Source organism: Diadema setosum, chromosome 15, assembly GCF_964275005.1.
Source record: "Diadema setosum chromosome 15, eeDiaSeto1, whole genome shotgun sequence".
Classification (NCBI taxonomy): Eukaryota; Metazoa; Echinodermata; class Echinoidea; order Diadematoida; family Diadematidae; genus Diadema; species Diadema setosum.
Window position 1 is genome coordinate 36,821,785 of NC_092699.1, and position 26,786 is coordinate 36,848,570.

Below are 26,786 nucleotides of genomic sequence, written 5' to 3' on the forward strand. Positions count from 1 at the left end.
TCGACTATCCATACAGGTTCTGCCTCACATTTCCCCCTTCTCTTCAACTATTTCTGCTCACTTTCTCTGTTGTCTTTCTCTACCAGAACGATTTGACGGTTGTGCGTTGTTACCATGAACGAGACATGATTTTGTTTTGTATTACATGTATGATAACATCTGGAGTTTAATTGCTGCAAGTTCCTCAGGTGTAAACGTGACTTTTATGAAGTTTTATGCTTGTATTCACATTCCTACTATTTGTGCCAAGAGATACAGGGTGTTTCAAAATGCAAAGTATGGAAGTGACATACGTTTTCTAAAGTTGTGATACTTTTTTTAGTGCTAAAACAACTGTTTGCCAAACATTAGTGTGTGACAAGAAATGTTTCTACATGTTATATGCTACGTGAAAAACTATATTTTTGTATGTTAAACTTGATGCCTTAATTGCCATACGTGTGTTGGTCAGTCGTACCTCAGAGTTTGTAAATAGTTTTCGTTTTGTTTTCTTTGAAAAAAATAACGTTCTGTGAATTTTGTGGCGTTTTCAGATAATTTGAAACTGGGACGTTTCAATCTTGGTAGAGGGTTATGTCACAAAATTGCCTAGAGCACCCCTCTCACTGTAGTGGATCAGTCCAGGGCTGTGCACTGGAGTGTGCACTGGAGTGTGTACTGTACTGTAGTCATAGGTCATGTGTTAAAGTACACGGGTCATGAGTGTGTGTGTGCCTGACCCAGTGTCAGGTCAGTATAAAGTTTAGTGATGTGCACTTATCTTGGCAGTCAGTTAGTTGGTGATGAGTTTGTCCGGGGATTGCAGTGCGTGGGGTGAAGACTGAATCTTGCCACAGTGGTGTTTTTTGGCTGTAATGCTCTGTTTACTGTACTTCTCTCTTGCTATGCTCTGTACTTGAATCAACCTACACTGAAGCTATTGGAGTTGATCCTCCGTGATTAAACACATCGGAACGGTATGTACCCTGACTGTTGACTCATTTTGTGATGTCTTGGTCTGCATAATAAGTGCATGTAGTGGGTGCTCATTGTTGGTGGTTGCTCTGATGAGCGAGGGTGTGACTGTGAGGTGACCATGAATGAGTGAGCGATGAGCTGAGGTGCCTGCCAGCCATATACTTTGGCGAGTATCCCGATTGAGTTGGTGAAAATACTCAGTAATAACAAAGAGGCAAATTTGTTACAACATGCATGCACACAGATTTCAAATCCATGAACGGATAAGATGTTTGTGTGCGCATGCGCTGACCCCAGTATTCAGTGTACATTGTATGTAGCTTCCCAAGGTCCTCTCGACCGAGTCACATTCAGTCATCAATTCGAACAGAAAGGGACTATTGGCAGAACCAAACGTTGTCCGAAGCCTGTTTTCAATACTTCAACTTAATTGGTAAGTCTTCAAATTGAAGAAATTTTTGGATTTTAAACTGACTGTTACCCGCGATACTAATTCTTTCATGATCCTGAATGCTACAATGCAAAGCCCCCGCTATGCGTATGGGGCTGCTGGTCGCTGTTAGCTATGCGTATGGGGCTGCACGGTGCTGGTCGCAGTCAGTGGTTTCGTACAACGTATACATTGTGCTATAATTATCGCCGCGGTACCACGACGGCTCTGGTACGAAACCATTATTGCATGATTACTAATACATGAGAGCACTTTGGGGCGAGTAATTCTCACAGACAACGTACTTTAACCTGAAACACAAACCAAGACAAGGAAATTCAGGGAAACTTTTGAGGTACCAAAACTTTTTATTGTCTTTAAACCCCACCAGTAAATAGAATGGGTGCAGATGCCCGTGTTATGTCACTGCTGTGGAGATTGACTCAGGTCACTCCTGTTACAATGAGCACAGCTATAGCAGAATTTCTGTCTAACAAAGTAAAAATTCAGGCCTCAAAATTATTTTCCTTTAAAAAGTCTATGGTGCAAAATCCTCTTCCGATATAACAAAATTTTGATGTAACGAAAGAAAACTGCCAGTCCGGAAGACTTCGTGCTAACTGAAGTTGCCTGCATTACGGTTAGAAATGTTAGTTTCAAATGTTCTCATGTTTGTCATACATTGTCATTTGCAATCTTGCGTCATTTTCAAATTTAAAATGACATATTAATGCTATTGTCAATGTGACACTTTACATAGTATGTATCTGATATGTTAGAGTGGATGGTGGATATAACACAACTGACTTTGAGCTTTAATCGAATATCCCACACAGCTCTACCCCAACATCGTGGAGGTTCTGGTGGAGGTGTTTGATAACCACATCCAGCTGATGGAGAGCGCCGTCACAGCCGAGAGATTTGAGGAGGAGCGACAGTTTATCCTCAAGAATGTCGAATACATCTTCAAGATGCTCCTACCGCTCATCGAGAAGAAACTATCGGTGAGAATCTCGTTTGTTGTTTTCCATTTCTCTTCATTTTATTTTAGTCCATCTTCTTTATGAATTTTAGAAGAAAGTTGTTCTGTCCTCACAAAGTGCGAATAGCATAATGCTTAAACTTACACACAGATATGTATGTCATGACTTGATATGTAGCCACATCGCCAAAAAGATGCCATTCCATTCACCAAAAGGACATACATATAACATTGTAATACTACCATAAGATTGTGATAAGCTGTGGTCACACTAGCAAAACTTCAAGAAGTTTAATAACTTTGAGGATGCTTCACATAGTGATGTTTAACTTTGAGATCACTTTGCATAGTGATTTTTAACTTTGAGATCACTTTGTGAAGTTTGCTTGTCTGTTCACATTGGTGATCAAACTTCTTGAAGTTTCAGTTCTCCATAAGTTCTCAAAGTTTGGGTCACTGGCACACACATGTAACAAAGAAGAAAGCACACACAGTGTGACAGCATTCAGAGGCACGGCAGACAGGAAGTGGCCTGGTCATGTGACAAACTTTGTGAAGTTTCAGCTGCATGCATTCAGGCTGCAAAAACTTCAAAAGTTATAGAGGTTTAGAAAATATCTGTAGTTTTTGTGACAAGTTTTGCGAAAAGTTTTGTGAGAAGTTTTCTGGAAATTTGCATGCAGACTGACCAAACTTTGAGGACTTAAACTTCAAGAAGTTTTTCCAGTGTAACAACAGCTATAGTAGTACAAATGACTTGCTGCCGGTAAAACAGCTATCATATGACTGATATCACAGGAAGATGAAGTTTCTCATAATTGTTATGACATCAGATTTGATAATGGATCTAATTTACTAGCTTGCAAAATATTTCACAATTTTATGAGAGCATTGAGCATCGAGAATTCAGGGTTTCTGGGACAAAACTGTACTAGGGCTTTCAGTTGGTAGAGCAGCGGTTTTGCAATCTGGAGTTCTCGGGTGCTAATCCCGATGGAATCCTCTTTTCTTTGCTTAATTTTTCACTAATGAAATATATTTATTCCTGGTCAGTTTCCCTTTGTTTTCGTCGCTGGGGCGACAAGACCTCCTATCTACAAAATGTCAAATGTTCAGGAGAGCCAAAAACATGGCGGCCAAAGCACTATAACAAATGGAATAGCCTTTCCTTTGACATGCATTGGTGGCTTCATTTTTGGAGTAAGACAGTTTGGATTTGGACAGGATATCACTGAACCCATTATTTGACTATTAATCCAAAAAAGTCATTTTCACCAAAATTGCAGATACAAGGTCTTGTCACCCCAGCGACGTTATGTTTATCACTTTTATAAGAGGACAGAATTGCATGGACAGCCACTTTTACTGCAGTAGAATAGCAAATTGATCACAGAGCAGTGGTTTCAGTGTTGATATTGAAATTACAGTTTGCAGATTCTAAGCCCCCCATTTCAAGTTGACAACTTTGGTGTGTGTGTCTTCTCATAGGATGTGGCTGGACGGAAGGTGAAGGAGCTGCAGGACCTTCAGAAGCGCAGCCAGGTCATCTCACAGCGAGTCAGGACTCTGGGTGTCTTGATCTAGCACAGGACTGATACAGCTCCCAACCGATGGACCTTTCTTTCCTTTTTTGTAGGCAGTCCTCCCCTCTGTTTCCATTGTGTTTTCCGTGTAGAAGCCAAAAGCAATGAAGGTACAGTATCAATCAATCCAGTGACAAAATTGGGTAAAGTCCTTAAAGTGAACATCTGGGCCAACGGCATTGTCCCAAGAAGTAATGCCAGCTGTTACTTCTTGTGCAGTATTTTGTACTTTTTTGTGTTTGTTTTTGTTTTGTGTTTGCCATTACAAATACTACAGGCTCGTTGGAAAATACTGTTTTTCCTACACGGTATTCTTGCACGTGTATGTTGCAGGAAATGTAGAAATACCGTTTTTCCACCAAAAAAAAGCCTTTCCTGCCCTCAGATACTGCAATGATGTTTACAAGGTTGGTAACCCTGCAAGTATGGAGTGTGATATAGACAACTCGGGTATCAGTGGTCAAGTTCAATAACAACATTGTACTTTAATGTATGGGGCTGCATGCTAGTAAAGTTCTCTGGGAAAGGCTCTAGCAGTTAAGCAAACCATGTACTGCATTATCCTTTTCTTCTTTTTCTTCCGAGTAAGTGCAGTCCACCATCTGGTGTATTTTCGCACTGTTTGGCGTGTCTGGTGTGGTGTATGTACAGTGCCATATAACATAACTACGTGATAAACTAAACTCAACAAGGTCACAACTGGCTAGATTTGCTATCGTGGGTTAGAGAAATGAATAGAGAAATGTATGTGTGCATGTCTCTCGCATTCATGTCAGGATCGAAGTTAATATTTTTTGTGTATTGATGTTGAATTCCCAAATAATACCCAACTCACAAAATTTGTGAAAATAAAAACCTCAAGAAATATGGTGTATACAGTAGATGGACAGAAACCTGTGTTTGATTTTGTTGTAATTAATGATTTGTACTCCAGATATCACAAAATCTGGTTGTTTGTACGTTCAGTTGCAAGTAAACTAGTATTTAAAACTTGCTAACAGCCATGTTTTCCAGAAGCTCCTTACATCATAGTCATGGACACGATGGTACTGTAATTCTTTAGTAATGTTTGGTTTATTTATTTTTGATACGATTTCAGGTAGACAGTAGTTTGTGATTTGCATATCATTGTAAACTGTTGAGCATTCCCACCAGAGATAGTGATGTTCACCGTACATAATGCAACCGATACTCTGAAGAAACGACAGGATTACACATGATCGTCTATGTTGGGAACAAGACTGATCTTAATTTTTCTGTGGTGATCTTTCTCGGTGCAAGATCATCTCCGCAAACATCACATGAAGTACAGTAACTCTGGCAAGTTATTTTCCTGGCAATGTTCAGATGGCTTTTAGGCACTGGTGCCTAGCAACCTTTAATAACTAAAGTGAGGTTTTCTCTTTGTTACTATTTTAATTGGTTTGGTCAGTTTGACTGATCCTCATAACAGTGTTTCATCAGCTGTCAAATATCAAACCTGTTTTTGGTGGGGAGGGGGGGGGGGTGAAACTCACATTTGCACCCATCTGCGGACCACCGTTTAACAATATCTGGTTCTGAAAAGTTTGCAGAGTACCAGGTACATGTACGTACAAAGTGTGAGTAGCAACGTGCCATTTTATTATATACAAGTAGATTTAAAGTAAATGTGCATGTAGCGTATATGGTGTCCATATTCCAGAATGCATGATTACTGAATTTATGTAAGAAGTTAAGTGCAATATGGTGGATGATATTAAAGACGTCATTGAAAAATTGATGAAAGTTTGTTCTTCTTCCAACATTTGCCTATTTACAACTGTACTCGTATTTGCCTGTACTTTGAATTTCTTTATGACAGTAGATAAGTTGGGGGGGGGGGATTATCCTCATCCACAATCACTGATTTGTTATCACATCGACAAAGTCTCTAGCTTTGACCGAAGAGGTTCAATAGATGAGAGTCACAACATTACTCAACTTTATATGTCTTCACACTAATCTGACAAACACCATATCAATTATAAAGAGTTACAAAATGTATACGTGAAGAGTATACCATATCAGTTGCATTTGTCGAAGTGATAGGAAAAATAATTTTAAAAATTGGCTTTCTGGTTGGGGTACAGTTTCACATGTATTTTCACAACATATACCTCAGATTTGCACTTCTGTCCATATTTTTTTGGATGGGATTTACTTTAGTTTTACGTGCTTTGTCATTCACTGAAATTTTATTTCATTTAAAAAATAAACAAGCAACTTTACAATGTACACCTGTATATCTAACAGTATACTAGCTTTCAAAATGAAATTTCCGATTGCTCACAAAGACAGTGGTATCAAACATTGATCATCAAAGGCACAAATGTACCTGTGGGATTCTTCTGTGTATCCACGGAAAACTGAAAGCTGTTTTGAATAATTACAGCCAGTTGGAAGTCCCATCTCGTGAACCTCCTTTGGTTGGTTTGACATATATACGTACACTCCATAACAAGTACCTACATGTAGTTACAGTTTCAGTATTGTGTGTGCATGTCTGTGTGTATGTCTGTCCAAGGAGTTATCACAGTATTTGGTCTACATGTATCTGTGTTTGAGTGTGTATTTATGTCAGTCTGTGTGTGTGTTGTGTTCTATCTCAAAGCTCTGCACAAGGGTAAAACGGTATCATGTAACCATCTTCACACAAAAGGAAACCTGCTATCAGGAAATATGTGTTAAAAGACAAATTTCAACTTTCAGAAGTTCATTCCTAAAAATTTTCAAAAAACTGGCCAGAGTTATAACATTGATATCGGCAAAGTTGTTTATGCACACAAGTTCAAATAATCATCCAAATAGGACTATTTTGTAATAGTTCAATAATACAGTCTTGCAAACAAATAAATCACACCAAATGAGACATTGTGTACATGAAAAATGCTTTTTTAATCACAAAGCAAAGATCTTAAATATAAAATAATCTTTTTAGTTGTTCAAAAGAGGATACACATACTACCACTTACGAGTGTTGTGTAGAAAGCAACATGATTTCTTACCATTTAATTCACTTTATGTATATCACACAGAATTTGTAAGAGAGCTACACGGCATGTCACAACGTATTACTGAAGACACAATCTATATCAATAATTCAACACTGAAATGATGGGCAGCTACACGAATGTTTACAGGTTTGTAGGCTAGGTGTAGAAATGACACTTGTTAAAGTGATTTTGATACATATAAGAGAGTATTTGAAGCATAGTCAAGCATACTGTTCACCAGCACTTTGCAAAATTAGTAAAGAAAATAGAACATAGCATACATTATGCAGAAAAAAAAAAATTAGTCGATAATTGTGGTGATACAAATGTACATTGCTCTGGACTTTTAAAATGGCAATGCAGGCTTACGTAATGACAATAGTTTAAACCAGTGCTCCTCAACCTTTTTCAACCCACATGCAGCCCATTTTGGATCCTACAGACTTTCTCGAGGCCCAGCTAAATCAAATATGAATTTTTCATTTCATTTCCGGCTAACATCGAGGCCAAACAGTTGAGAAGCGCAGGTTTAAGCGCAATTCTGGGTAACATTGTGAATAAGTGCATACACCGTAATTGCTCAAATTTATTGCTTCATTTTCAGGCTTGGCACAGAGGTGGCACAAAAGATGCAAGAACCTTCTCTCATTTTAAGTGTTCTGAAAGATATCAAAACAAATCACTGATGCTCAAGGGACACTTAATTTACAATGAATCTGACAACTTTTCCAGTGGAGTAGGCATTCTACATGGCTCTGAAAGTCTAAGAGCACCTATCTACATACAGTGGAATCTTGGCAAAGAGAAGTTGATAAGGACCAGAGAATTTGGATCATTTCATCAGGTATATCTTATCATCTGTAGCTCAAAAAAAGCATTTTTTAGTGTTCCACAGGACCAAAGAAAATGACGAGGTAACATGAGGTGTTCTGACTGTATTTAGATCACCTTATTCTGAGTTAGCATCGTACATGTACACTTGTACCTAGGATAAAAAAAGTTCATCTGGTAAAAGAATGCCGCATTCACAATGTTTCTGGATCTTTATCCCAAGTGCAAAGAAAGGTGGGGGGGGGGGGGGACAAGAGGAGATATTTTCTGGTCTATTGGGACTAATTTGCTCCAAACAGCATTTCACTCACAGAGAATCATGACCACCGTAATATGTATTAGGTGGAATTCATGATGATAGTTCAACATCAAATATATTAAAATTTATTCCATGGACTACAACAAAATGGGCTTACCTTGCATGCGCAAGAGTCAGTTTGCCTCCCTTATTAGACGTCTGTTGGCATACATGTTGTTTCACATGCACCTAGGAAATCAAACTTTCCACAATCCATGGACTACACTTACACTCCCTTTAAGAATTCCAGCCACTGTGCACTTTTTATCTACCAACTTTCACTTGAATGGGCAGAAATAACAATATTAAACTAAGGCGGTTCCGCATCTTTTCGCGACATACAGTAATCAGCATTTTCACCCAGGATGATACAAGATCAAGATACGTATATTGTAAGATAGAATGATGATAAAAAAAATCAAGACAAACCTTTGGTTAAAATCTACAGTAAATCTATACATATACAAATCGAAACATACTATGTAAACATGATAACTTACAAATAATCGAGAAGAATAGAAAGAAAGAAAGAAAGAAAGAAAGAAAGAGGCAAGCTAAATTGCCGACATAAGATGTAGATATTCTGGAAGCACAATGACACAGCCAACAAATCCTGAATTAGAACAAGAGACCCGCAGGTCTAGCGCTCACCTGAGTATCGCAAGTTCACCTTTCACGCAGTCACTAATCTAAATTATTCACAGCTCTACCAAAATTTGACCAGGCATTCTCAAGTAGAAGATGAACACGTACAATAAGGGCCCAATTTTTTTTAAGATTCCTTAATTATTGGGGATTGGGGCCCCCTGGGGCCCTCTGGGTGGGGCATGGTACCCATTTTGATAAATTTAGCTCCTGACCCCCTAGGGATGCTACCTGCCAAGTTTGACGAAAATCCATCATGAGGTTTTCAGGAAGAAGATGAAAATGTACAATTCAGGCCCCCATTTGGACCTTCCCAACCACCCCCCCCCCTCCCACCCCTGCCCCCAAGAGGGGCACCCCTGGATCTCCTATGAACAAACTCAAAACTACAGTCATTAATGTACTCACTCATAGTATTATCTTAGCTCTATAACTTCTGATTCTAGAGAAGATTTTTAAAGATTCCTTCATTTTGGGGGTGTGGGCCCCCCTGGGGGCCCCCTGGGTGGGGCATGGTGCCCATTTTAACAAATTGAGATCCTAACCCCTTAGGGATGCTACCTGCCAAGTTTGGTGAAAATGGGTCATGGGGTTCTAAAGAAGAAGATGAAAATGTACAATTTAGGCCCCATTAGGACCCCTCCTCACCCCCCTCCCCTGGGTCCCAAGGGGGGCACCCCTGATTCTGCCATGAACAAACTTGAAACTACAGTCATCAATGTACTAACTCATAGTATTAACTTAGCTCCATCACTTCTGGTTCTAGAGAAGAACATTTTTAAAGATTCCTTCATTTTGGGGGGTTTTGCCCACCTGGGGGCCCCCTAGGTGGGGCATGGTGCCCATTTTAACAAATTGAGTTCCTAACCCCCTAGGGATGCTACCTGCCAAGTTTGGTGAAAATGGGTCATGGGGTTCTCAAGAAGAAGATGAAAATGTACAATTAAGGCCCCATTAGAACCCCTCCCCACCCCCTCCCCTGGGTCCTAAGGGGGGCACCCCTGATCCTGCCATGAACAAACTTGAAACTACAGTCATCAATGTACTAACTCATAGTATTAACTTAGCTCTATCACTTCTGGTTCTAGAGAAGAAGATTTTTACAGATTCCTTAATTTTGGGGGCTTTGGGCCCCCCTGGGGGCCCCCTGGGTGGGGCATGGTGCCCATTTTAACAAATTGAGTTCCTAACCCCCTAGGGATGCTACCTGCCAAGTTTGATGAAAATCGGTCCTGGGGTTTTCAAGAAGAAGATGAAAATGTAAAAAGTTTACGCACGACGCACGACGGACGACGGACGAAGGGCGATCGCAATAGCTCACTTGAGCCTTTGGCTCAGGTGAGCTAAAAAGGAACAGAGAGAGAGAGATAATCTACTATCATTGATCATACAACGATAAACCTTCAGACTGATTCTTACTAGCTGCGGTCACACTGGCAAAACTTCTCAAAGTTTAACTTCGGAAACTCTCTGCTAAGTTTGCTCGCCCGTTCACATGGGCGGCTAAACTTCTCGAAGTTTCAGTCCCTGATGAGTTCTTGAAGTTTGGGCCAATTGACTGCTGTGCATGCAAAACCCAGAAGAAAGCACACACTGTCTGACATCAACTGATTGTTCCGTAAACAATGCATCCCAACGAGCATGCGCTTCAGAGGTACCACAAGTAGGGAAAAAAGACTGGTCACACGACAAACTTTACAAAGTTTTAGCGACAAACTTCAAGAATTTTCAGAGGTTTAGGAGATTTCCCAGGTTTGAGTGGGATGCTTCGCAAAAAGTTTTCAGGAAGTTTGCAGTCAATACTTAAAACTCTGCGAACTTGAGCTTTGCAAAGTTTTGCCAGCGTGACCGCGGCTATGGTGTCTGTAAGATACGACACTCTAACTTGTCTCTCACTCTCATTAAAGCAAGTCTGGAAAACATCTCAATATTCAGCAGAATATGGAAAAGTATCACAGAACATATATTATGCACATATTTAACAAGTATAAGGCGCAAAAAAATAAAAAAAATAAAAAAAATACTTACATGTAAAATCGAGTTGATTTTTCACTGAAGCGTTGTCACAGACATGGGCCATCAAAGTACATACACATAATTATGACAAAATACTCTAAATCACTTTTCTTCACTGTACTTCTTTGTACTGGGAATCAACTGTAACACTATGCCCAACAATTCTTTACCCCTGGAAAGACTACACCTCACTGACTTACAGTTGTACCTGATTGAAACCTCCTACAGGTCAAAAAAAAAAAAAAAAAAGAAGACATGAATATGCAAATGTCAAAGTCTGCATCATCAGCCTGCATATTCCAAGGCCTTGCACATTTCACTTTAAAGACCCCATAGCATGAGGAAACATGGGTGGCCCAATTGAACTGATTGTCATTCGCTGGTCACCAACGTACATTCATAAACCTTGAATAGCTTGAGTCAGCGAATATGTGTATCGAAGCATACACTCATCAGTAACAGTTGACTCTAGTCAAGATTCTTCCGCTGTGTGTGTACTTACACAGTGATTAGTGATAATGCCGTACACGATTCATTACAGGGATTCTTGAATGTATCTGAGCTGGGTCTACTTTAATACTCCATGGTATTCCCATGCTACTGGGTCTTTAATACAATCTGGTAGTTAGTATTATTGCTTTTGTTTTTCTGAGTTCTTAAACAATCACTTTCATCCCAGATTTAAGCTATCACCTGCAGTTGATTAGTGTATCATTAAATAGTGGAAAATAGTTGCTTGTGATTAGTACTCCTGAAGATAGTATGCTACATGTAGCTGAAATCAAATAACGATAGTACAATAGAAAATTACAAGTTCCCCATCTTCACAACCAATGATCATTTCTACAGTCTGACACTGCACTTTTGTAGTTTGTTAAACATACTTGACAATAGAATCACTACATTTTGAAATCAATTTACTCTAATATTCATCAAAACTCTGAAAACTGAGCTGACAGAACATACAATGCATTACGAAGGCTCTCCTTCTTCTTCTTCTTCTTCTTCTTCTTTTGAATTATGATTATTCAGAATACGAACTAAACAACAAAACAATCCAGGGTTTTTTATATCAAAAGGTGGCCGATATCAAAAGTATTTTGATATACAACAGAGCAATCCAACGCATGTGCTTAAAACCTTTTGACACTCGTAAACCAAATTCACCTGTATCCATGAGATCCTGGTGTATGTACCCATCATTTGCAATCACAATCCTCTTCTATAATGACTACTCTCAATTTAGTGGCAGTAATCTCATTCGGTGGCATTCAAAAATCTCTCTGCTGGGTGCGTTTCTTTTTTTTTATATCTCTTATAAATTTGGCATAGATGAATGTTTGAGCTAGACATGTGTTAAAAAGATGAAGGCAGTTAAAGGCATGAACTGGTTGGTTTTTAATCAAGCAAGAACAACAATGACTGCACTATTCAACATTGCTGTTTGGAAAGAGCGACAAGCAGCGATAGGCATCAGTGATATGAGCAGATGACGCTCCACAGTATAAAATTCTATAAAATCAAATACTACTTCGGCTTTTCAAGCAAGGAAATGAGACAAAAGCTAGATCTTTCTTCACCGAAGTACATGGTAAATGCAAGTTTTTGATTTGAACAAATTACAAGTCTAACCAACTGATATACAACAGAGACATCTCAACACTATATCATTGGCCTGCTATTGATAAAAAAGACTTTTCAAGAAGTCTGTTACAAAAAGACTTTTCAAGAAGTTGGTAACAAAAATGTAATTACTGGTATATGTACCATGTCCACTTTGCGTGACTAAAAGCCACTTGCTGGGGAAAACAAACAAGAAATCCATTCTTCCACTCTGTCTTTCCACACATTGGCAGCATTCAGAATATGCATGAGAAATATGATAAAGAAAGTGATTTCAGATTGTGCAAAGAACGCTTGATTCCATTAATGCATCAAGTAAGGGCAGCTTGTACAAAATCAGCCAAATAATGTTGAAGAAAATGTTCATAAATAATTGTCTTGTTTTTGTCTCTTTTTTTTTCTCTCTCTCTCTTCCAACCTCCCTCTCTCTTTATCGCCACTCAGTGAGTGGTGACTTGTATATCATATTCTTACAATGTCGTTTGTTTAGACAATCATTTCTGAGGCCATTGTCCTCGTCAAGTGTTTGCTTATGATGATGGTCTCCTGTATTTCTGTACAGGGTTGAGACCTAATTTCAGGTTTCTAACATATTTTGGTGAGATAATGAGAAACCTCTTATGAAATATGAAAGAGCATGTAATTCCACGAGGAATTCAACGTTTATTTGATGAAAATTGGTTTTGAAATGGCTAAGATATCCAAAACAGAGCGATTCTAATAAAATGTGGGACCCACCTTTTATTACGATCGCTTTGTTTTACTTTGTTTTTGGATATTTCAGTCATTCCAAACCTGATTTTCATCAAATAAACTTTGAATTCCTCTTAAAATGGTATGCTCCGTACTATTTCATAAGTGTCTTCTTGGTATCTGGCAAAAAGTTAAAAGCCCAATTCTCATCTCCACCAATAATGTACCATCCCTTTAATTTGTCTTTGAATGACAGATATATGGGATCCAATGTTTGCATAAATGTATGCACAAAATAATGCCTGTTTGTTTTCATTTTGCATTGTGTTAGAAAAAAATGTTGGATATCCGAATTAATCATTTATCTGTTTTAACTGTCACAATTCAAATTATATTCTGCTCAATTAGTTCGTTCAATTGACTTTGTATTTTATTTATGAATGAAAAAGAAATTCAGAAATCAAAATCAAAATCAATCAAATCAAATCAATTATCAAGCAAAGAATATCTCATCCTTTGACCTGGTACAATTTTGTAACTCCTAAAAACCTTCAATAAAGCTACTCACAAGTGTATAAATGGCTGCAATTAGATCGCCTTTAATCAAGCACATTGGTATGAGCTTTTGCATGTTTTTCTCATATAGAATAACAATGCAGTATGTTAACTTTGCGAAATACAAAATTTTGTCAAACTCACAAATATTAAAAGTCGCCAGCACTATAAAATCTATTGTGTTAGAATCCAGAAAGGGTTGCAAATTGGTAAGGGAACTGATCTGAATTTCATAAAATAACTATATGGAGAAAGGCAAGGAAAGATTTGAAGCCTTTTTGTTTTGGGATTTTTTTTTTCAATGAGAGTAATAAAAAAAATAGTGATCATGTTGAGTCAAGCTTAAAAACTTCAAGAAATGTTTAGGATCAGCTTGACACAATGGGAAGACTAAATCCGATGTGGAGGTATGCCTCGAAGGGGTGATTTCTTTGTTCATCCTAAAGCTTTTACGCACTTTGAGTATCGATTGACACAGAAAACTGTCCAAAGTCCCTGGCACAAAAAAGGTCAGCATAGCAGACAACTTATCATCATTTGTGAAGCAAATCTGTTGCAGAAAAAAGATAAACAGATTTCAAAATCCCTCCCTATCCACTCCCCTTGCCCACCATCCCACCCCATTCCATGAAACATTCCCACATTTCAACCATCACCCAGAGAACTTGTGTTTTTCTTTCCATTCTGTGATTTCCCTTGGCCACGCCTCCTGCCAGTAACCATGGAAACTGTGTGATTTCCTTTTTGCCACGCCTCCTGTGCAGTGGTGAAGCATGGAAACTACGACGTGATGTTCTGGACCGCCCTCCCATTGCATTCCCGGCACAGGATGTGATCGTCCAGGGGGTAGCAGCCCCGCCCGTCCGCCTCCGACGACAGTTGGACCCCGCAGTCCTGTAAAGAGGAGTGGTATAACATGGTCCTTAACACCACAGACTCACATTTTAAACTCTGTAGCCATGCAGCCTTACTAATCTGAAGTACATGTGTACATACACCTCCATTAGGGCAAAATGGTTTGTTTGGTGTCGTTTCCCTAATCAATATTCTCTTTCATAATTCATGCATAACAACTAGCATCTTCGGGGTGAATGAAAACATTAATTACATGTACCTTTCACACTATCAACTAGAAAAGTATTTGCAGAGTGCAGATCTCCGCCAAGCAGTACATTTCCACCCACATACACCTCTGCTGAAAATGTCCCTATTTCCCAGTGATATAGAAGAATCCTGAGGTCTCTACCTTTAATAGCTTCCTCTTGCGCCTTGAGCGCGCGCTCAATGCATGTATGCCTCAAATACGGGCAGCTTGGAATTCCTTGTTCGTTGGCCCTATTTCTCAATGATACAAGATCCTTCAGAAATTTCACTGAAATTTGTGGATCTACACGGCGATCCGGATCACTACCAAAAATCTAGTCATCTGTTCTTTTTGATAGTGATTTCCACCCGATATCATAGTCCTATATATATATCACTTGCATGATTAGATTCCTTGACCATCCAAACATACCCTTACTGCCGACCAGCCGTCGCTGCCTCCGCTGCACTTTCTGGCCAACAGCGCTAAGGCTCTGAGGGTTGCAAAAGCAAGCGCGCCATCTAGTGTTCATGATGGACCCTACCAACGATAAAGAATCCCTCAAAAACTTAAACAAAAATCCTGGATCCAGACAGTAATCCGGATCACCACCAAACTTTAATCATGTGTTCCTTCTGCCATTAATTAACAACTTTTCTTGAAAATTTCAGCCAAATCCATCCATAACTTTTTGAGATATTTTACAAACAGACAACCAAAACAAACAGACAAACAGACAGACAGACAGACAAACAAATAAACCAAATGCTGGCAAAAACATAGCCTCCTTGGTGGAGGTAAAAATGTCACTTACGCCTACATGTCATGACATTGGTCATTTCTTATAGATGCAACAAAGAGTTATGCATACCACAACCGCTCAATTTCACCTCACACTCCTCTTGAAATGAAACCCAAACCCCAAGAGAAATGTGGATTGAGTGAAAGCAGCAACATTAGTAGAACAAATCAGTGAAAGTTTGAGGAAAGTCAGACAATCGATACAAAAGTTATGAATTTTTTAAGTTTTGGTGTTGAAACCAGAAGGACAGTGGCAGCATCTTTCAATATCAATCACTACATGATGCTTTCAGAATTCTCCCTATTGCATATAGCTCTCCGAATCTGAACGCATGTGGCACTCTGTTTTTCACCTTTAATTCTTGGGATATAAACTTCCAGTTACGAACGCTCGATGTGTAAATGTACACTTTTATGCACACTGAACGCCGAAGTACTAGCTACCCTAGTATTCATAGATCATATGAAATTCTGTCTTATAATCTCGTGAATAATAGAGTCATTTTCTAATCTGTAACTTTACAGTTGATAAATGGCATTCTTCTGCGAAGCAGCCCAATGCTGGGCCAATGATGCCAAACGACGAAATTATGGAAAATATCCATAGATGAAGGACGTGACGTGGGTGAAGTTCCCAACAGACAAAGTTCAGCGGAGAGTGTGGAAAAATCTGCTTCGCAAGAAAGACCATTTCGACCTGAAGTCAAACTCGAGTATTTGTTTGAGACATTTACAGAAAGGAATGTACGACCAAAGATCCTACACTACGTAGGATCTTTGGTACAATTTTCTAGAACCGCAAAACTGGAAGTATACGTCCCAAAAGTGATCGATCAGATATCGGTATCGTGAAATGATATCGATTGATATCGGCTATATGCGATAGGGAGAATTGAACACAGACAAAAGAAAAGGAAAAGATTGTTTGTAATATCTCCTCTCAGATACTAATATTCCTCCATGCAGTGTCCCAAAAAAAAAAATCACTCAACAAAACTCCACAAACAGTCCTAGCAAAGACTAAACCACTACGCTACTTCTACTACTACTGCAACTAGCCGAGCTTACCTCACACTTGTAGCACTGGACATGGAAGCTCCTGTCCAGGGCAACGATGCGCACGGTCTCCTCTTGACCATCGTCCGGCATAATCGGCTGCAGGCACACCGAGCAACGAGGTGCAAATTTCCTGCATGGACAGATCAGGCATGGATATATGACTGAGAGGACTACACGATGGCTTACTAACATAGTGTAAAGCAGACATTTTTGCGCTTAGCCAGGTAAGATGAATTTCGCACATTTTTAATTTTACTGATCGACGTGACAACTGAGTGAGCAGCTTTAAACAGCTAACTGCTGCCATGGCAGTAAACGTCTTTGGTAGCACATACCAGGGTAAAAGGTATTCTCTGGTCTGCCTTTAACAACATTTGATTTACTCATGGCACAGGACATGAGAATGAAAAGAAAACAACAAATAACACAACAGTCATACCCCTAAAATATACATACAAGGTGTACCTTGTAATGAAAATATTACATACACAACAAGCACACACAAAAAAAAAAAAATGTGCGCTTTTATCATCACCCTAGATTCACATCGCAGGAAATAATGAAAAATTTCCTTGCCACAAAAATTCCTTCAACAGTATTCAAATTCAAGGATACAATGTAGTTTTTCCTTGAAGACGTCCTTGCATGCTCTACATCAGCAAAAATATGGCCCTTCATTCATCAAGTGCATGAGGTGTACTCTTAACTTTTCTTATGACAACACTAGCTCCAACTGCAATTCCTTAAAGCATTCCCGCAAGCAGTGATTTGGAACACTTGCATGTTTCAGGGTCATATTGTATTCATTAGTAATTTTGACTACTCCATGCTTTCTATTTCATTTGGAAAAGACAAGGCCTTTTCTGTATTGCGAAGTTACTACAACCAAGAGGTGTATGCTAGAAAGAAATCTTGGAAGATTCCCACATACTGCCTAATGGAGGGAACTGGTGGCTTATGAGGAAGAGTGGTGCATAATTCCTTCTCTCACCTATGGAAGTCTTCAATGCAGTGGATCTGGTTTGTGGCATCCACCGTGAAGGGAACACCGTCCAGACTCTTCCCACAGACCACACAGGTAAAGCAGTCGGGGTGATAGGGCTTTCCAGTGGCTCTCAGAATCTGGTTGGAAAGAAGAAAGAATGGGTAAAATAAGGATGATTACAAACAAAATAATCATCAGGCTAGATTTTCTAGTGATTGCATAATTGATCCAGAACTTCCACTACAGTGTATATCACACAATTAGATTTATCTTATCTTACAGTATATCTTGCTGACCAGAAATCCCCCTTGTAACCCCCACCCCCAATTTTTTTTTTCTCTCTTCACATCTTTTGTTATGTAATTAATCTCAGTAAAGACCTGATTTGTATCCCGGCAAATGAAATATTCAGTCAGAGAAATTGCTGGTTATCATGATGCAACATACAAACCTACTCGCATTCAATCATTTGCAGAGATTAAAATATTATTTCATTCTGTGTTGCACTCAGCAACTCACTATTCACTTTACTAGGCAAAGAACAACAACAATAAAATAGTCAATATGATGCTTGCTATTGTTATGCTTTTTTACTGTTAGATCAATCCCAGGACTACAAAAATCTATAGAAAAGGCAAAAACAAGCTGGAAAAAAAAAACAACACTAATGCAACAAAGGTACACTACAATGTTAGTAGATAAGCATTATGAATTAAGACAACACCCCCTGCAAAAAAAAACAAAAACAAAACTTTGAATATGATAGGTAAATAAGTACATACATTGTCAATAATTACATGAATAAAAAGAAGAAACAGCACGATAAGACAAACAAAATACATAACATAGCACGGAAGAACACAGCAAACTACATCAAATCACACAGGACAGAACGAAACAGAAGCAGACAGGAGAAAACTCACTCTGTCGGTGATGGGCTTAGAGCATGTTGAGCATCTCTCCAGCGAGTTGACGTAGCAGGCCTCGCAGAACGCCTTTCCTTCCAGAGCGTAGAACGGCTGACCCCGAAGCTTGGTGTTACAATTGTTCTCACAGGTGAAGCACTCCACGTGGTAGACCTGGTCCATGGCAGTACAGCCATTGTTCTCCCCAACCACTTTATTTTTGCAACGGGCACAAATTCCTGCAAAAATACACATGCAATTAAAATTTCAATGTCAATCTCAGTCTTTATTGTCCATTTGTAAGTTTCACTTGTTTTGCATATTACACATTAACACATAAAACATTAAACAAAAGATATAATCACAAATAACAAAACATTTGTCATGATTATAATCTTAATGAATAACAAACAACATACTTGTTTAAGACCCAGCACCCAACCACAAATCTGGCACTTAGGGCCTATAAACTACTGACTTAAATAGTGCACTTCTGAGAACACACTTTAAAGGGTGTGTACAGTTCTGGTCGAGGTGAGGATTTAGCTTTTAAAGTTTTGTGAGATATTCAAAAACCACTCTATGAGATGTCAAAGAGCATGCAATTCTAAGAGGTATCAAAAGTTTATTTGATGAAAATCAGTTTTGAAATGGCTGAGATACCCAAAAACAAGTTGAAACAAAGAGATCCTAATAAAAGGCGTGGCCTGTCGCCTTTTATTATTATCACTTTTTTTGGATATCTCAGTCATTTGAAAACTAATTTTCATCAAATAAACATTGAATCCTTCTTAAAATTACATGCTCTTTCATATTTCATAAGAGGTTTCTCATCATCTCACTTTAGGAATGTTCAAAACATGAATCCCCACCTCTACCAGTACTGTACAGTCCAACAATCAAACAAACACGGTATATCATTTTTTGATGCGTACATATCAGGTCTAGGAACATAATCTTACATTTGTTGCATACTATCCTGACAAAAGTTGTTCCTAATAATTCAAATACTTGTTCAAGCCTTGCCCTACCTAGCAACAAGCACTGCGTGCAACTTCAATGCAAGTAATGCATTACAATTGGCAGTAACAGGCATAACTTTACAGATTGCTACTATGGCCTCTATAAAACAAATTTGTGTCATATGTGAATGTACCATAACAGATATCTTAGAAATTGATATGTGAGAGGAAAATCTGACTCATTGATGTGCAAAGTAGTATCTCCATGCAAGAGTTGCTGTGACAACTGCATCGTTTAACTTTCAATGTGAAATGCTGTAAACAGGATACATTGTGGTATTGAAATCCACACAGTCCACATCCTGTTATGCAGGCAGAATCTACACTACACAGTAGTGTAGTATCACATGGCCATCGGTGAAACACCTTTTTTTGCAACACAGTTACTACAGTACAGTCAGCAGTATGAAATACATTTCTTCTCCATGACCTCAGAAGTATTTATGGTTCCCGCAAAGAACATGGACAGATGTTTGTGGATTTAAAGGACATGTTCACCTTTTAAAAGATTTTCATGTTTGAATTGAGTGATTACAGCAATATTAGTAGAATTCATCAGTGAAAGTTTGAGGAAAATCAGATAGTCCATTCAAAAGTTACAATTCTTTTGAAGGTCAGTGCCAATATCACTGGATGAGAAGACTACTTTACAGTTTGTGATGTCGTATGCATTGTATGATTTCAGCAATATTATTAGAACACTCCAGTGAAAGTTTGAGGGAAATCGGGCAATCCGTTCAAAAATTATGAATTTTTACAGTTTCAGTACCAATACCACTGGATGAGAAGACTATTTTACAGTTTGTGATGTCATATATGCAAGGAATGGTGCTTAAAAGGACAAGTCTACCTTCATAGACATGTGGGTTGTGTGAATACAGCAATACTAGTAGAACACGTCAGTGAGAGTTTGAGGAAAATCGGACAATCTGTTCAAAAGTTATGAATTTTTTAAGTTTCTGCTCAGTCACGGCTGGATGAAAAGACTACTATAGCTTGTGATGTCACATGTACACAACAATATAAAGAAAGAATAAAGAAAATTCAACATATTTCCATTTTTCTCGAATAACAAAAGAACACTTGACTTCTCTCTTTCAGAAGGCAGGGGGAATAATATTACCCTTAACATACGTCAGTAACAAGTCAAAGAAATGTGCACTTTATTCAAAATGTAAAGTTTTGTGAAATTCTCTTTTTATTTTCCCTATATCGTTGTACGCATGTGACATCATACACTGTAGTAGTCTTCTCATCCAGCAGTGACTGCGCAGATACTTAAAAATTCATAACTTTTGAACAGATTGTCTGTTTTTCCTCAAACTTTCACTGATTTGTTCTACTTATATTGCTGCATTCTCTCAGTCCTTATGCACGTGAAGGTGGACTTGTCCTTTAAGAAACTACAAACAGAATTTAACAGAAAACAGAACTTTAATTGTGTTTCATGGAAGGATTGTACAAGTAGCTAATCATGAAGAAATCGTCAAACCTATAGATGGAGACATGAAAGAAAGGACTACAATATTGTATGTGACATACATTGTAAAGTCATGTCTACCTCACTCAAATTTTCAGACTTCAATACTAGGATGATCACTCAACTCAAAGAGGTACAAACTGTTTGTACCTCTACGCTCAACTCCTCACGGGGTATGAATCACTATTTAAAGGGATCGTATACTTTTGGTTGAGACTCAATTTCGGGTTTCTAACATTTTTTGGTGAGATAATGAGAAACCTCTTATGAAATATGAAAGAGCATGTAATTCTATGAGGAATTCAACGTTTATTTGATGAAAATTAGTTTTGAAATGGCTGAGATATCCAAAAGAGAGCAGTTCTAATAAAGTGTGGGACCCACACTTTGTTACGATGGCTTTGTTTTACTTTGTTTTTGGATGTTTCAGTGATTCCAAACCAGATTTTCATCAAATACACTTTGAATTCCTCTTAAAATGGTATGCTCTGTGCTATATCATAAGTATTTTCTTGGTATTTCGCAAAAAGTTAAAAGCCCAATTCTCATCTCCACCAATACTGTACCATCCCTTTAAAGTAAAACCCCTCACCCACAGACAACACCAGCCAGCACATCAGCCCTATACTAGCCCAGTAAATCAGGGGGAAGGGCCTTGTAAAACCTGCTACATTCACTGACAAGGCAGGGTGACCCTCATTAAGGGTGCACAGCCTTAAAATAAATTCCCCAAATGCCTTTCATTCCAGCCAGAGAAGATTTAAAATGTGAAGTCCAACAGAACTCAAAAATTACCAGTTGATTAGTTTCTGTTTGATGCATTAAGGCTGAATATAATATATCCACAGAATGAAATGTAACACATTGATTTGCACAAGATTATGAGTATAAAATGTACTAAAATTAAATATGTCAACTTGATGTTTTGAGATCTTTTTTTAAATATTTCTCTTTAAATCATCACCCAATCTAGTACTTTATTTCTAAATTACTATATATGCTCATATATGTTGCATAAACATGAAAACACTGGTTAACCTTGGCTCAACACAAAATGTGGTATAAATCGAAAACTTGTTATCACAGTATCACAGTGGTGGTTCATGAGAGCTCATGGATGTTATAGCATCATGCTTGAATAATGGCGTAACAATCTTATAGTGTACAATATTGGTAGTGGCAAGCAAACAATTACTGATATGCCAACAATAAGAGACAAGCAAATGATTCAAATCTGTCCGCAAAACTTCCTAAAAGCTGGGCCAAAGATTTCTATCCTTGAATTTCTGTGCAGCTCTTTCACTGTGATCAAACGATCAAGGCTAGGATAGCAATTGAGAGTAGGCTTATCTTAAACATTTCATGCACATAAAAATTTCTGTTTTTAAAATATATTGCACATACATTACATCTGTCTTGGTGAAGTATACAGCTACTATCACAATTTTCTTACAGTCTCTCAGAATGGGAGGGGGTGGGGGGAAGTAAGAGTTTGTCTTAAAGGTCCTGATTACCTATGGGAGCAGTGATTTAAAAAAATTTCAAGATATCACATTTGATGCACATGTGTAGGTCTGTTGTATCACGAAAAATCCTACTACATAAAATTTTCTCATTAAAGCCTAAAATATAAGGAGATATCAGAATTTTTCTCAATAAATCAAAACTGTAGACGGTTTAGTTTGGAAACATTTTCATTACAACTATTGTTCACTTTTTTGTATTTTTAACAATATTTAACATCAATGCTATTGATGAATCATGGTGGTTCTCTTTTTATATCATCTCTGAATTGTTCTTGTCACTTTTTTTTCTTCTTTTTTTTCTTTTTCTCGTTTTTGCTGATTGATGATTATTTGTAAATATTGTGATTTCATGTGATTTCGAAATAAAACATATAAATAAAAAAAAACAACACATTTTTGTACTTTTAACAATACTTAACATTGATTATACAGATTCAAATTTTTACCGTGGTTGTTTCTATCCCTTACTCACATTTTAGAAGTCTCTTAAAGCACTAACACTGAGTTTTTGTTTCATCTGCAAATGGTAATGCCTTTAAAGGGATGGTACAGTATTGGTGGAGATGAGAACTGGGCTTTTAACTTTTTGCAAGATACCAGGAAAACACTTATACTGTAGTAAAGAGCATACCATTTTAAGAGGAATTCAAAGTTTATTTGATGAAAATCGGGTTTGGAATGACTGAAACATCCAAAAACAAAGTAAAACAAAGCAATCGTAATAAAGTGTGGGTCCCACACTTTATTACAATCATTCTTTTTTGGATATCTCAGCCATTTCAAAACCAATTTTCGTCAAATAAACGTTGAATTCCTCATAGAATTACATGCTCTTTCATATTTCATAGGAGGTTTCTCATTATCTCACCAAAAAATGTTAGAAACCTGAAATAAGGTCTCAACCAATATTTTATGATCCCTTTAACTAGAAACAAACTTTAAAATTGAAACTCACCGAAGTATTCCCCTTCTGTTTCTCCCATGCTCCCCATGTTAGCAACGAGAAGATTGGTGAGGGCGTCGATCTCTGCCTCCGCTCCCGACTTCGCCGGCGCCGAGATGGGCTGGTCTGTGGGCTTGGGCACATGGTAGGACCAGTCGGGCCCCGTCAGGCCCGCTGGGGCCGGAGCTGGGGCTGGGGCTGGGGCAGGGACCGGGGCAGGGGCTTGGGCCGGAGCCCGCGCTGAAGGTGCCGCAGCTACGCTCGACGGTTGCCTGAGAGAGATTGGTAGAGATGTGCATTCTGAGTGTTAATATCTCATCAACAGGAGTTAAATTGTTAAAATGATTAAAGGGATGGTTGCTGTTGTTGTGGTTGTTGTTGTTCATTTTCCATCTGTGAAGATGGCTGGATAGCCCATATTCAGCTACAATAAGCTGGTCTTCCATGGGGTCCAGTTGGATGTGGGGTGGGACCACTTCACCGGGTTAGACACCCTGCTCTTTGCGATGAATGAATGAAGCGGGATCTTTTACGTGCATGAGCTGTGACTCTCTCATACACGGGACCTCCATTTTATGTCCTATCCGAGGGACAGAGTGTTTTGCCTCTTGCTAGAGGGGACGGTATGTTTACACACAACATTGCTCAGTCCAGACTCGGGTTCGAACCCGGGCCGCGTGATCGTGAGGCAGACGCGCTACCGACTGAGCCAACTCACCGCCCTTGTATTGTACCGCCCATGGTATTGTATTGGTCAAGATAAGGATTCAGCTTTCAACTTTTTGCAAGATACTCATGATAGAAACCACTCATTGAAATGTAAACAGCATAGAATTCTAAGAGGAAGTCAAAGTTTATTTGATGAAAAGTGGTTTGAAATGGCTGAGATATCCAAAAACAAGGTATAACACAGCAATCCTAATAAAAGATGGGTCCCACCTTCAATTCGGATAGCTTTGTTTTGGATATCTCGACCATTTCAAAATCAATTTTTATCAAATGAACTTTGAATTCCTTGAGATTAGAATTCCTTGAGATTAGAATTATATGCTCTTACATACACGTATTTCATAAGAGGTTTCTCATTATTCAAAAAAAAGATATCCTCATAATGTCCAGTGCATTGGTAACCCTCTCATTCCTGATACAATTATAAATAACTGTGAGACACAGATGCATAGTTAATGGTCATTTAAACAGTTATAGACCAACTGAGAAACACTGTACGTCAGCCTTAATGGGGGGGGGGGGGGGGTTTCCAAAATAAGAAAGAAAGGTGATGAGACAGATGCATTGCTATGCCAGCGTATAAATAAACTATTGCTACCCCCCCCCCCCCAAATGGCTGAAATGAGTTCATTAACATAAAACAGCACCCAACATGAACAGGTCTACTGTAAACGCCATATAGTAGGCCCGTTCACACACAAGGGAAAAAGTGCGATTTAAAAATCGATTTTCTTATCGCGATCAAAATTTCGAAATTTTTTCCAGTGTGGACAGAAAAATCTCACTAATTACCGCGATCCTTATCGCGATCCAACTCGCACTATTAGTGCGATTTTTCAGAATAATCGCGATTATTTTGCCAAGCGTCGTGTGTGTGAGCGCGATCGAGATTCGGAAATCGGTATTTTTAATCCCATCGTTCGTAGCGCGTGCGAAACTCTATTGGGACTGCGGGCGGGGTCAGTCTTCGGTCATGCAAGTTTCGCGCATGCGCAGTTTGGCCACTGATCGTTCTTTCCTTGCTGCGAAGTGCAATTTTTCCCTGTGTATGAACGGTCGAAAAGAAAATCGAAATTTGGATCGCGATTGAAATTTCGATTTTCGTTGTTTGTGAACGGGCCTATTTAGCGAGTCTAAATTTTCACGAATCAGGACTTCCCGATGATTTCGTGAGTGGTTAAATTCGCGATCGTGGAGTACTGTACTGAACGAAGAATATGTGTGTGCGTCACATTAATATTGGGATCAGAGTCATTATTTTCGCATGTCTTTAATTTCGCGCATGGCACCCGACTCGTGCAATTCGCAAAAATAAAAACATCGCGAGATATTCAGCGTATACAGTAGTCTACTTTGCAAAATACTTAACTGATGGCAGGCAAATGCAATATATACACATACATGTACAATGTATGCTGCCAGTACACAGTTTCCTGAGACACAAACATACCGGTAAACCTGAAAGCATTTGACACACGGCTTAATTAGAATGGCAGATACGTGGCTATACAGCTGCACCATCTTGAGCTGTGGAGGCTATTAGACATTTCTTTTCAGAACTTACCTCCTCCCTCGCTCCCTGTAATCCATTGAAATACTAGTAGGAGTGTGAAACTATCGTAAAGTGAGAGAAAAAGATCTGCCCACGTTTGATCTCCACTTTCACTCTAGACCAGACACCGCAGTGCATCCACAACATCAATCTCTACAAGACTCCTCCACACCAATGCAGATGCGGCTCAAAGCTGGGCAGCGGACTGAAGTGTTTGTGGGGATGGGCTGCTGGGGGGAAACGTGCGACCCGACCCGTGCATTTACTGGACACAGGATGTGAGTAAGGGGAGGGTGGGGCAAGTCCAGGCTCCATCCCCCCCCCCTCTCACTCCCCCACATCTGGAATGAGATCTGTCGACGGTGCCCCATTCACATCAGCGAAAAAAGGACAGTCTGAGGTGGCTCATCAGTTAATGACAGTGTCCCCGACATGAGTGAAGACATTTAATAACTATGATAGGACACATTCCCTGGAACCACTCCAATCACAGTATGGTCTTCTCATAAGACCCCATTCACACTGGTGTAAAGCTTCAAGCATTTATAATTTGAGCATGCCAGCCTCAATGATTGAAGTACTTTGTGTCCAGACCTCGTATTTCATCATGGCAGAATGAACTCACAAAGTATGCAGACAAATGAGACATGATGCTGGCACAACCTTTTGGGTTTAATCTTGATTGAAGCATGTGTACATGTACGTATGCACATTCGTATCTTTCAAGTGGGAACGGGGTTCGACATCAACTCGAATCTTTCTTGCTTTCAATATAGGAGGAAGTCCTCCTAAAATTATTCGGTTCCATCATCCCGTTTCGATTACAGGATGTATCACTCATCTATTTTGGTGCAGAATGAGCAGTACGAAGTATGTTTCTTAATACCGATCAGTCGACACAGATCAATTTTAAAATTTAGGCCAGTAAGTGACGAAGATCGATGAGGCTTCAAGTGACATTCCACTCCCATTCATTTCAACTCTGATATGCCGTAAAGTCAAATAAATCAAAATACTTGAATTTTTATCAAAATCAGAGGAAATTTGCAGAATGCGAAGTTTAAAATGCATTC

The 26,786-nt window shown here is 38.9% G+C and overlaps 2 protein-coding genes across 2 annotated transcripts in view; one reads left to right on the plus strand and one right to left on the minus strand.

The window, feature by feature from the left end:
- Positions 1 to 5,695, plus strand: part of LOC140238775 (exocyst complex component 8-like) — a 36,470-nt gene extending 30,775 nt beyond the window's left edge. The window contains exons 16-17 of the mRNA XM_072318673.1: positions 2,224 to 2,391; positions 3,858 to 5,695. Of these exons, the coding sequence (XP_072174774.1) occupies positions 2,224 to 2,391; positions 3,858 to 3,953 (264 nt within the window). The 3' untranslated portion in view covers positions 3,954 to 5,695. The remainder of the gene's footprint in view (positions 1 to 2,223; positions 2,392 to 3,857) is intronic.
- Positions 5,696 to 14,173: 8,478 nt separating this feature from the next.
- LOC140238730 (lipoma-preferred partner homolog) lies at positions 14,174 to 25,751 on the minus strand. The gene is made up of 6 exons (XM_072318627.1): positions 25,726 to 25,751; positions 23,445 to 23,704; positions 18,480 to 18,700; positions 17,563 to 17,693; positions 16,581 to 16,701; positions 14,174 to 14,521 (listed from the first exon to the last, which is right to left on the minus strand). Exons 1-6 carry the CDS (start codon positions 25,749 to 25,751, stop codon positions 14,408 to 14,410), a joined length of 873 nt encoding a protein of 290 aa, XP_072174728.1. The 3' UTR covers positions 14,174 to 14,407.
- Positions 25,752 to 26,786: the final 1,035 nt, after the last annotated feature.

Bases quoted from the DNA above. Each gene is read 5' to 3' on its own strand.
- LOC140238730 (XM_072318627.1), bottom strand. From the start codon at position 25,751: ATGGATTACAGGGAGCGAGGGAGGAG. The intron at 18,701-23,444 runs GTGAGTTTCAAT...GTATTTTTGCAG, and splicing joins AACAGAAGGGGAATACTTCG to GAATTTGTGCCCGTTGCAAA. The intron at 17,694-18,479 runs GTGAGTTTTCTC...CTTTCCAACCAG, and splicing joins CTAAGCCCATCACCGACAGA to ATTCTGAGAGCCACTGGAAA.